The sequence below is a fragment of the Haematobia irritans genome, chromosome 4 (genome assembly GCF_050003625.1).
Source record: "Haematobia irritans isolate KBUSLIRL chromosome 4, ASM5000362v1, whole genome shotgun sequence".
NCBI lineage: Eukaryota > Metazoa > Arthropoda > Insecta > Diptera > Muscidae > Haematobia > Haematobia irritans.
In genome coordinates this window covers 117,873,432-117,886,356 of record NC_134400.1, presented here as the reverse complement: position 1 = coordinate 117,886,356, position 12,925 = coordinate 117,873,432, and the positions used below count along the sequence as shown (strand labels likewise).

The following is a 12,925-nucleotide window of genomic DNA, read 5'->3' as shown; positions in this document are numbered from 1 at the left end:
GTGGGCAAATGAGTGTAAATCGGGCGAAAGCTATATATGGGAGCTATATCTAAATCTGAACCGATTTGGCTGATATTTTGCAAGTTTTTCGGGACTCATAAAATATTCGGATGTACGGAATTTGAGGAAGATTGGTTGATATACACGGCAATTATGACCAGATCGGTGAAAAATATATATGGCAGCTATATCTAAATCTGAACCGATTTTTTCCAAAATCAATAGGGATCGTCTTGAGCCGAAAGAGGACCCTATACCAAATTTTAGGACAATCGGACTAAAACTGCGAGCTGTACTTTGCACACAAAAATACATCAACAGACAGACAGACAGACGGACAGACAGACAGACAGACAGACGGACATCGCTAAATCGACTCAGAATTTAATTCTAAGACGATCGGTATACTAAACGATGGGTCTCAGACTTTTCCTTCTTGGCGTTACATACAAATGCACAAACTTATTATACCCTGTACCACAGTAGTGGTGAAGGGTATAAAAAACAAGTAAGGAAAGTCTATAGTCGGGCGGGGCCGACTATATTATACCCTGCACCACTTTGTAGATCATCCGTCAAATGTGTTGGGGGCTATATATAAAGGTTTGTCCCAAATACATACATTTAAATATCACTCGATCTGGACAGAATTTGATAGACTTCTACAAAATCTTTAGACTCAAAATTTAAGTCGGCTAATGCACTAGGGTGGAACGCAATGTTAGTAAAAAAATATGTGAAACATTTAAATCTGAAGCAGTTTTAATGAAACTTCGCAAAAGTTTATTTATGATTTATCGAACGATATATATGTATTAGAAGTTTAGGAAAATTAGAGTCATTTTTACAACTTTTCGACTAAGCAGTGGCGATTTTACAAGGAAAATGTTGGTATTTTGACAATTTTTGTCGAAATCAGAAAAACATATATATGGGAGCTATATCTAAATCTGAACCGATTTCAACCAAATTTGGCACGCATAGCAACAATGCTAATTCTACTCCCTGTGCAAAATTTCAACTAAATCGGAGTTAAAAATTGGCCTCTGTGGTCATATGAGTGTAAATCGGCCGAAAGCTATATATTGGAGCTATATCTAAATCTGAACCGATTTCAACCAAATTTGGCACGCATAGCCCTGTGAAAAATTTCAACCAAATTGGGGTAAAACTCTGGCTTCTGGGACCGTATTAGTCCATATCGGGCGAAAGATATATATGGGAGCTATATCTAAATCTGAACCGATTTCAATAAAATTTGTCACAATTGATTATAGTACTAATTGTTCTCCTTGTGCAAAATTTTAAGCAAATTAGGTTAAAACACTTGCTTCTGGGGCCATATAAGTCCATATCGGGCGAAAGATATATATGTGAGCTATATCTAAATCTGAACCGATTTCTTCCAAAATCAATAGGGATCTATTCTGAGCCAAAACACATACTTGTGCTAAATTTTAAGTCGATTGGACTAAAACTGCGACCTAGACTTTGATTACAAAAATGTGTTCACGGACAGACTGACATCGCTATATCGACTCAAGAGCCCACACTGAGCATTTTTGCCAAAGACACCAAACATATGCACTAACTTATAATACCCTGTTCCACAGTGTGGAGCAGGGTATAAAAGGTGTTAAAGGGTGTTAAAGAAGCCGCATCTTTGGCTCGGAATCAATACCAAAATCTGTGGATCCAAGCAGATTTTTTTTTTGAGTGTATGTGAAGTTGTGGTGGAACATCCGGATATATTGTTGCATCTAGTCCGGGATAGAACCTATGACCTTTTGTAACCAGGCCCATAGTAGCACGAGTAATTTCGTTAGCTTTTGTGCTTCATGACAATTCACTTTCGTGTATGGATTGACGTAGAGAACGTTCTTTGCAATTTGCGCCACTGCATTCATTTCTCAATATCAACGGAAAAATGTGTGAGCTGTCCCAATACAACTGGTATGTCTGGAGTATAGCATATGCGTCAACATTTCAAATTATGTAACTGAAAACTACAACACAACCATAGAATAGAAGACAAAAAAAATAAACAATTCCAACCGCCAGACAGCAATATTCAAAGTCAAGACCATGTCTGGCACAAGGGATATGGCCTTCACTTACGCCATCCTATTGGGGGTGATGACGTTATGACCTCCTCGCGCCAGTAGCACAAATGTCTGGCGAATGTTGCATATTTACCCACAAAAACTATGCAAAAGTGTGTAAAAACTATACTCGTAATCATATTTTAAAATGGGACATTAAAAATACTACTTACTTCGCATTTAAAGAAATAAACAATAATGACGGTTATGCTAACGAAGCTTATTTACGGTTGTTGCTAGAAGTTCTGTCTCTTGTCAACATTAAGGAATCAGTTAGTTTTGCAATACTGCAGTTCTCAAAAAAAAAACACAAATTTGGCAATTCGGACCTGCTTAGACAAGCACCAAATGGTAGATAGTGTGTGGTGTTTGCTTTTTTTTTTTGTTTTGGTTATTTACTTACTTGCAGAGACGTTAAGGACATGTCTTGCGTCATTTGGATAGTTGGATGTTGCATCATTACAAGTTGGAAATTCATGGTAGCCTTATTGACTTGCAATGTACAGCAACCAGTATTCGTTTAGACAAAAAAAAATTACTTGAACCCAAAGATGTTGACCTTCATTTAAGAATTTTAATTTTGACTCCGAGCCAAAATTGAGCTCGTTTAAAATTAAGATGTTTTCAGGAAGCAATCCAGCTTACATCTACGTTCTAGAAAATTGAAATTAAGACATAAATATTTTTAATCCCATCTTTATACACACCACCATATATGGCTTCAAGTCGATATGTTACAAATGGAATGACACCACCCATACTATGGTGGAGGGTATAACAAACCAATATATACCAAATTGTGATATAGCTCTTACGATGTTAAAATATCGGTATATTATAATATAGACCGATATTCAGCACAGCTCTTTGCTCACTCGAAATATCTCTAGATTTCGAAGCACACACAGAAAAAACTAAAAATCGTTTTTAATTATTGAAAATGGCCTGAGATTGTAAACTCAATTATTTTTTTTATTAATTTTGGGTTAATAAAAAAATTTGTAAACTCAATAACCCAATTTGTATTTTCAATTATCTAATTATTTTAATTACCAAAATTGTAAATTTAATCATTGTAGGTAATTAAAATTTCTGAGAATATTTAATGTTGAAAGTAATTATGTATGTTGTTGAAACCATAAAAATATTTTAATAAACATGGTTATTAAATTAATTAATCAAATAATTGAAAACGTGAAAATGTTCAATTATTGGCATTATTAAATAAATTACGCCAATAATTGAAAATATTCTTTAACAGTAATAAACTGCATTAATTAATTTGATAATTGAATAATTTCTCTCAATATAATAACCAATTTGGTTTATTCAATTACTGCGTTTATTAAAATTATGGAATTATTTTAATAAACCTAATGTTACTATCAATTACCGCAGTGATTAAAAAATTAAAATTACTGCAGAAAAACCTAGCCTATTTTTAGGCTCTACCTAAAAAAAACACGTTACAATCATTTTTCTTAAATCATTTTATTAGTGATTATTGAAAAGATGTATAAATTATACAAGTACAAATTATGGAAAAAAGGAACAAACTTAACCTAATAACATTTCATTTATAGTAAAGAAAATAAAAAGTTAGACAAAATAATATTAAGTTAAAGAAGTTCACATGAAATTTCATATAAATACCGATTTGTGTGTCTAATATAATTCATCAATGTAATTACGTGTATTTGTTAGTATTTATATTGAATTTGTAATTCATAAATATAATTATGTTAAACTTCTAAACTTATATTTCAAAGTCAGTTGTTTTTAGCCAATATTTCATGTTTTAATGAACATGATTTAGCGTATTTTTTAGATGTGGGTAGATTAAAAAGGAAAAGTTGAATAAAATTGTAAAATACATCAGATTCTTCAGGAAATTGAAGATTAAATACGAAAAATATCTTAAATAAGGTATCAAAGGCATCCAGTACTGATAAAAAGTTGTATCTGTTATTATCAAAATATACTAAAACAGACTTAACATCATTGATTTCACCTATCATAAGCAATCTAGGCTGTATATTTTTCGCTTGCAATTTGAGGACGTTAAGTTTAGCTTCAATCTCTTCCATTGAAGTTCCAACAACAGCAAACCCCTCCTGCGACTCAACCACCGTGCATCGTTTACGGAATTTTGCACCAGATTCATCTGTTTTAGATCTCTGTTGAGGAGGTAGTAAATGATGAAGGTACCACAAAAGCGAAAAGTCTCTCGAGTCTAAGAAAATGGAAATTATTACTTTGTCTGTGATAAAAAAAATTACAATACCCACCTGTATTCAATTTAGTGAGATTAACCAATTTATTTGAAATATGCGCTTGCGATATTTTGGTCCTCATGACGTATGCGAATTTATCAGAATATTGTGTCCATCTTTCTTTGAAATCTGCTGCATGTGGATATTTTAGTGCGAAATCTATATTAATCTGAAAAAGGAAGAAAAAATCAATTTTGTATAAATATTTAAATATACACTGAAATTCTACTTACCAAGTTAACACCAGATTTAAAAAAGTATTCCGGCCACTGCTGGTAAATTTCGCCATTGTGTTTGGATTTAGCAATTTGTTGAAATCGTAAAGGCGCACATTTTCGCCAATAAATATCGAATTCTTCATTTGAAATACCATCACTGCGAAGAATTTGAAGAATTGGTCCGTAGCTATCCTCGGGTATAACTTTACAAAAGATACAATTGCAGAAAATATACGTAATTATTTTAAGTATTTACCGTTTTCAGTATTTTCGTTTGATTCAATTTCTTTAAGAACGTTTCTTGATGCCCTTCTATTGTTTGATAATTTATTGTATATTTTTCCCCTTTTGCCTGTATTATAGAATTCCTGAAGGAGAAAAATTGTAAAAAATACATGTGGAAGCATTCAAAAATTTTAGGGTTTTAAGTAAAAAACTTACAATTTGCTCTGAAGGAAAAATAGAGCATATTTGGTTTTCAATTTCCGTACATTCAGATAGTCCGCATGTAATTTCAGAGCTCTCGATGTATTTTACAATTGTATTAATTAATAAACTTCGTTGCTCTTCATTAAAATATGAATACCTGGAGTAATATTTTAAAAGTTCCTTTCCATTTGAAGTGTTCGCTAAAATTTCATCGACTGAAATGCCCTGCGATTTTAGCTGCTTATTCTCTAAAGAAGAAGGTTTTAATGATTCTTCCGGAGGTTTATCAAATGTAGTTCCAGAAGCTTTCCACACCTTTAAATTGTATTCCAACATGGCTTGTTGACCAATTGTCATATTTGTTATTTTGTAGATTTTATCTATATGTCTTTGCTCAAGGATTTTGAGAACATTTATATCTATATCTTCAGCTGAAAATATTAGATACATTTTAAAGTATACATTAGCTTATATAGGAATATAAAACACATATACTCAAAAAAAAATAGAAAATATAATTTTTAAATAAATTTTTTAACTAATATTACCATTACTTACCAAGAAAAATATCATACAAGAAGCCTAAATTCCATTTTGTCAGAAGTTCTTTAAGGTTGGGTTGTTCATTCATTACAGTATCAATAAACACTTCCATAAAATTCCTTGAGTTTTAGAAAATTTTTGTTGTGCGAAGTTGTGGTTGTTTCAATAGGGGGGCCAACTATATCCCCGAAGTTAATTAATGTAAACGTGTTTTCAGTCCCTTCGCATTCAAACGCTGCGTAATGAGTGCTGAAAATAACTTTAAGTTTATTACAAACAAAATAAATGCTATTTGATTCAAGCTGAACTATGTAGCAAATTCTATACATTTCAAAATCTGACGTGAACTTCGCCACAATCTTTTGAGTATCATATCTATAACCCCAAATATCTGCTTGTAAAAAAATTTTACACTTCTCCTTAGGTATTTTTAGATATGCACAAATTTTATTTATTATTTTTGAGTTTGTAAGCGAATTTTGGAAATTATTTTCGGAAAATTTCTCCTCATTAAATAAATAGCTAGCAAATTCCAATTGTTTTTTGTGCGAAAAAGATTTTGCAATATTTTTCCTTGAGGTTATGATATGAGCATAAATTTTGAATTCTCTATGTTTACCTTCGTATTTAAAGCTCCAAAAATTTCGAGGAGGTCCACTTTGTCTCAAAATGGTAGGATAGTGGGTAAGAAAATGAAATTTTGGCGTAAGAGATTTTTTAAAAAGTTGTTGGTAGCCAGCTGTTAATTTTTCAACTTTATTTTTTATTTGATTAATGAGTGAGTTCGATAATTTATAACAGGTTAGATCATCAATTAATTCAAAAAAAGTTAATAAGAACTGCCATACTTTGTCCCCGTTCATAACATATTCGCCAAACAAAATTGTAAAATAGTGGCAAAATGCCATCATCTGTTTAGCTGACATTTTAAGTTTGCCACTATCTATTTCTGCTTTTTTAATACAAAGTTTTTCATTGCCTTTATCATGTTTGGGATATCTAAACGTACTTAGTCTATCATTTAACGAATTCAGAGTAACATAGTCCATATTAATAAAGTATTTAATAGCTTCAGTTAAAATATTGTGGCAAACGCCTTCGAAAACATCATGCATTAAGTCCACTGCGAAGTTTTCTGTACAATGGAAGGAGGGAATTTCGTCGAAAGGACAAATGTCATTTATACCTACATCCTCGTAAAGTAAGCCCCTTTCATGTGCATTTCTATAATTAACCCTATTTCTGAAAAGCTGTATGTCTTCGGACGACTCTTTTTGTGCATTACATTTTTTCATTAGACAAAATCTGCAAAAATAATTTGCTGAAAATGATTTTGCAAATCCTAGAATTGAATTTAGGCCTAAATTATCGCCAAGTAAAAGTCCCATTATGAAATGTACCCTTTTGCAGCCATCTCCCGTCTTTATTTCAACCCCTTTCAATTCCAGCTGTTTTAATGTATTTACTAGTGGTTTTAAGCAGGCACTTCCGTGTTGTTTCAAATCATTGGACTTCACAGAGAATGCCAAAAAAATGTCATCCAGTTTAGATGATTTTTGTGGTGGGCATGCGAAACTATAATAAAAGTTGCACATGTTATTTTTGTTTGCTTTGGCTCCAAGGGGGTTATCGATGCCGAAATCGTCGGCATATAGAAAATACGGAATTAAAAATTTTCCCGGATATAAGCTGCGTTTCTGTTTCCAAAGTTGACCCTGAACAAAGTTTGTGAAGTTGGAGTCATGTTCAAGCATTTTTATATGATTTAGTACAAGTTCAAGATAGTCGTTATGTTCAAAAATTGTTTTAAACTGAAACTCCAATGGCATAATTGCTGCATTGATGTTTATTTTATTAACATATTTTATATAATGCACATTCCCAATTAAGTTTTTTTCTCGAAGTGATTTTAGTAATCGAAACTCAGTATTATGATTATTGAAAGTTGTTCGTATATCTTTTATCACATCTGACAAGGGATACTTTTCTGAATAGGATGAGGCTTGACTTTCTTCAATCAACTTAAGAAAAGGATTAAGTACCAAATTTTCGGTTAACATTCTAATAGAATAAACATCTGAGCGAGACAAATTTTTAAACGTATGTAATTTTACCAAAAATCTAATCACCGAGTTACTCACTTCATTTAAATTATTTTTATAGTCGTAAATCTCTTTGTTATTAGCGCTCGTTGTAATTTCTATTAAAGATGTAGCATCAATATTTTCGAAAGGTGAGCACGGTAGAGAATTATTTTCCATTTCTGGTGGGTTTAATTTATCCCTGCTTCTTTTAAAATGACGTCCCAAATGCTTTTTAAATGTATTTCTCGCAGAAAATTTTTGATGACACTCTCCAAATAAACACTCATAAATAACACCCACTGGCAGTACGTGTTCTTTCAAATGTTTAAAATATTCAGGTATTTGCCCAAATTTTTCTTCACACAAAAAACAATTAACGTTCATTTTCTTATAAATATACTAACTTCAAAACAACTTTTACACAAATAATTAAAAACAAACACCTGTATTAAATGCACAATTGGAGCAGTTGAGATACCATCTAATTCGAATGAAAGTTAACGTCGTTTTGATGTATACAGAAAATGATCAACATTTGGTGTGTTTGTTTACCACAAAAAAAAAAAACGCAAGTGATGCCAACTTTATAATAATGCGTACACGCATTATTTTAGAATAAAAGTTATTGTGGTGTACTTAACCGTTCCCCAAAATCTGACATTTCCTTACTTTAAAATTTTTTTTGTTTAATTTAAGACAAGTGCAATTCACACAAATGATGACTATAATTTCACTGATTTTGAATTTTGCACCAAATAATCCATTGTTTTAATTTTACTTAAATTGTACTATCTTGTAACTTTGTAAAACATAGCGCTTACAACATTTTCACAAAATTTTACTACAACACACACTGAAACAAAAGCAGGCTCGGTTCCAAAGATTTGGCTTTACACTAATGATTTTGGTATTGATTGCGACCCAAAGAAGCGGAGAATTCATGTAAAGATAACTTCAAGACATAATTCTCTTTTAAATTTGAGTTTTTCATACTTGATTCTAAGAAAAAAATTTTAATTTATTCTTTTTTCCGCTTTTTTCTTCATGTGCCCTCAAAGTCCTTTAAAAACGAGTTAACGACAAATTAAATTTCCATATTCATGGTCGACTTCATATGGAAATTATGTTATGTTTCAAGTAAGAAACGGCTTAAAAATAAAGTGTTGAAAAACATGTCCCATTTTTTAACGCTTTTTTGCTTTGTAGTCAAGATACAAAACGTCAACAAATTTAAAGACAATTTCATTAATTTTAAAGAAATTTTCTGAATTATTATAGCCAAGTTGACATTAGCCAAATAAATTTTCCTTTCGTTTTAAGGTACCCATTTTTAAGTCGGATCACTTAACTATAAGGACAAAACGACGATTGAAAGGTTTATCGACTTTTGGACAAGGAAACAAACTTTGTAACAGAGAAATGCATTTTCTATACTAAGCAAAATTCGCATTCATATTTTAAGTACATGAAATCTTTGGCCTCGCGACAATATTTTTTCCAGTGCACGACATTTTTAAACAACATTTATTACAAAAACATTATTTTTAATAAATGTCCTCTTATTTGACTAAAAAAGTTTTTGTATCCTGTCGGTCCTTTTAACATATACTTTTACACTTCATACTTTTCTTTTCTGAAATCGGACATGACAAATTAGGTATGATATTGCCGTAAAACCTCGTTTGGATAATTCAAATTGCTATACTTGCATATTTTACTCTATGCAAATAATTGAAAGCGAAAAACGCTATTACCAGATATCAGAAGTATGATATTGGCAACATTGTGTTCTTACTCACTTCTCTGCATAGAGGATACCCATGTACATAAGTGTTAGTATGGAATTGCTACCAAGGTACATTAGGGTGGTTATTCTTGCACCATGTATATAGAGAATTTAATTTGATCAGTTGGAGTGGAGTTAAAGATGTACAATTAACGAATAAAATTTAATCATTACATAGCACGTAAAACTAATTTGGAGGCGAAAAAATTGAGATTTCGGAATATACTACACACTTTATATAACATAATTTTCATTGGAACTTAAAACTAAAGCTTGAACAATAAGTGTACTTTTTAAATCTCTATTAAAATATTTTTCCATTTTGAATAAATATACCATTAAAATAAAATCCATTTAAGAACTTGACATTTTATATTAACTTTTGAGTAGTTTTTTTACATCCACCCCAATGTGATACAAGAATGCGTCAGTTAATAAACAGTTAGATTTCAGATTGAAAGAAACAAAAAAGTTGGCCGAAGAGAAACATGCAAAGACAAGAAAATATATCGTTCCTCTTTGTTTTTTAATGAGAAATTTGTAAATCTAATTATATATGTAATTACATTTACAAATTCTTAATTTTTGTTTTAAATACCTCATTTGTAAATATAATTATGGTAATTATTGTATTTACATCCAATTTGTTTCTGTGCTTGGATAATAGTTTTTTGTACTTTTAATTACTGTAATGATTATATTTACAAACAACGAACTTTTCTTTTAATAATATTATTTGTAAATGCAATCACAAACATAATTACATTGACAATACACAATTTGGTAGTTATAAATGGCTAACTTTGTATATATAATAACAAAGATAATTATCCTTACGATTTTATTCAATAAAACCCGTAATTGAACGTATTTATTGCGATTTTTTTGCTGAAATTGTAAATTGTAATTCGGATTATAATCCGAATGAAAGCTAACGTCGTTTTGATGTATACAGAAAACGATCAATATTTGGTGTGTGTGTGTGTACCACAGAAAAGCGCATGTGATGCCAACTTTATAATAATGCGTACACATGAACTGAAATATATTCCGTTTTTTGAAATATGATATATTTCACTACGTGGTGTAATATTTTCGAAGCCAATTTCCATTAATTTTTTTATATACGGAATCAAAATAATGCGATTTCCTGCTAGTGGAAGAATGGAGTCAATATACTTTAATAAAAAAATATTTAATAAAATAATGTAATAAAATAGATCATTGTTTTAATAAATTAACTAATTTTATTTTTACAACATTTTATCAAAATTTTACTACAACACACGACGTTTTTAAACAATACTTACTACAAATACATTAATTTAATAAATGTCCTTTTATTTGACTAATTTTTTTGTATCCTGCGGCCTTTTACACTTCATTTTATATTTCACACTTTTTTTGTGAAATCGGACATGAGAAATTAGGTATTATATTTCTGTAAAACTTCTGTTGGATAATTCAAATTGCTATATTAGCATATATGACTCAGTGCAAATAATATAAAGGAAAAAAAAAACGCGAATAAAAGATATCTGAAGTATTATATTGACAACATGGTGTTCTTACTCTCTAGTCTGCATAGAGGATACCCATGTACATAAGTGTTAGTATGGAATTGCAACCAAGGTATTAGCGTAGTTATTCTTTCATCTTGTGTATAGAGAATTTAATTTGATAAGTTGAGAGTTAAAGATGGAAAATTAACAAATAAAACTTAAAATTGATTTGGAGGCGAAAAAATAGAGATTTCGGAATATACTACAACTTTATATTTCACAATTTTCAATGGAACTTAAAACTAATGTTTGAACAATATGTGTACTTTTTAATCTCTATTAAAATATTTTTTCCATTGTGAATAAGTATATCATTAAAATGAACGCCATTTAAGAACTTGACATTTTATATTCACTTTTGTTCACATTTTATATTGTTTTGTTTAATCCACCCCAATGTGATACAAGAATGCGTCAGTTAATAAACAGTTAGATTTCAGATTGAAAGAAACAAAAAAGTTGGCCGAAGAGAAACATGCAAAGACAAGAAAATATATCGTTCCTCTTTGTTTTTTAATGAGAAATTTGTAAATCTAATTATATATGTAATTACATTTACAAATTCTTAATTTTTGTTTTAAATACCGCATTTGTAAATATAATTATGGTAATTATTGTATTTACATCCAATTTGTTTCTGTGTTTGGATAATAGTTTTTGTAATTGTAATAACTGTAATGATTATATTTACAAAACACGAACTTTTCTTTTAATAATATTATTTTTAAATGCAATCACAAACATAATTATATTTACAATACGCAGTTTGGTAGTTCTAAATGGCTTACTTTGTATATATAATAACAAAGATAATTACCCTTACAAATTTTTTCAATAAAACCCATAATTGATCGTATTTATTGCGAGTTTTTTGCTGAAATTGTAAATACAATTATTTTTTTTATTAAAATTTCATTCAAAAAATTACTAAAACCCATAATTAAAACCAAAACCTGGTATATTTTTTCTGTGCATCGGAAAAATATTACAAATTCCATGCTCTCAAGAAGTCAAGTCAGGAAACATGTAAATATTATGCTTAATTTTCCAGGATACCTCCCCTCGCAGTTAATGCGGCTGATGGTCCAACGCCTTGATTGCAGCACATAATTTAAACAAGTATATACGGCTGTAAGTTCGGCCAGGTCGAAGCTTACACAGAAAAAAATATCACCAAAATATTTCCAATTAAAAAGTTAATTGAAGTTGAAATTTTTTTCAATTAATAAATTAATTGATACAATTAACTTTTTAATCATGATAGAAACATTAAGTTAATTAAGTCAATGATTGAAATTTTTAAAATGTTTAATTAAAAAATTAATTGATACAATTAACTTTTTAATCAAATTCGGAAGACTAATTCAGTTAAAAAAAAGTGCTGATTTTTTTTTACTTTTTTAATTAAAAATGTATTTCAAACAATCATTTGTTAATCCAAATAAAAACTCTAAGCCAATCTAACTAAGTAATTAACAAGTATATACAGCAGTAAGTTCGGCCGTGCCGAATCTTAAATACCCACCACCATGAACCAAATATTAGGGTGTCCTTTGAAATTTCAGGAGGGCTTGAGGACTTGAGGACACTTCCCGAAGATAAATTTAAAGATTTCATCCATGAGGACTATATCAGATTCTGGACTTATAAGAACCATTTTTGTTTGAGTTTTAGAGGAATCATTAACATCTCTTGTAAGTCTGCAAGAAAATTATAAAATAACGTCTTGATTTGAAATCTTAAATCTGCAGAAGTAAAATCTGGAAGTTTTACATTGAGTTTCAAGCAACTTTCATGATCAGTGCGCCTTCTACACCCTCAAGAAGTGAAGTCGGTCTATATGGAGGCATTACCAAATGGACCTATAAAAACCTAATCCGATACACGTTATTGTGAGCCTAAAATACCAGAATATTTACAATTTCAGG

At 30.3% G+C, this 12,925-nt stretch overlaps 2 protein-coding genes across 2 annotated transcripts; both read right to left on the bottom strand.

Moving 5' to 3' along the window:
* Positions 1 to 2,726: 2,726 nt before the first annotated feature.
* LOC142235737 (uncharacterized) lies at positions 2,727 to 5,811 on the bottom strand. The gene is made up of 7 exons (XM_075306996.1): positions 5,581 to 5,811; positions 5,035 to 5,453; positions 4,850 to 4,961; positions 4,609 to 4,796; positions 4,391 to 4,544; positions 3,977 to 4,335; positions 2,727 to 2,756 (listed from the first exon to the last, which is right to left on the bottom strand). The coding sequence occupies exons 1-7, from the start codon at positions 5,675 to 5,677 to the stop codon at positions 2,727 to 2,729; spliced, it is 1,359 nt and encodes a 452-aa protein (XP_075163111.1). The 5' UTR covers positions 5,678 to 5,811.
* On the bottom strand, positions 5,762 to 7,826 carry LOC142235736 (uncharacterized). Its single transcript, XM_075306995.1, has 2 exons — positions 6,185 to 7,826; positions 5,762 to 5,814 (listed from the first exon to the last, which is right to left on the bottom strand). The coding sequence occupies exons 1-2, from the start codon at positions 7,824 to 7,826 to the stop codon at positions 5,762 to 5,764; spliced, it is 1,695 nt and encodes a 564-aa protein (XP_075163110.1).
* Between the last annotated feature and the right edge of the window lie 5,099 nt (positions 7,827 to 12,925).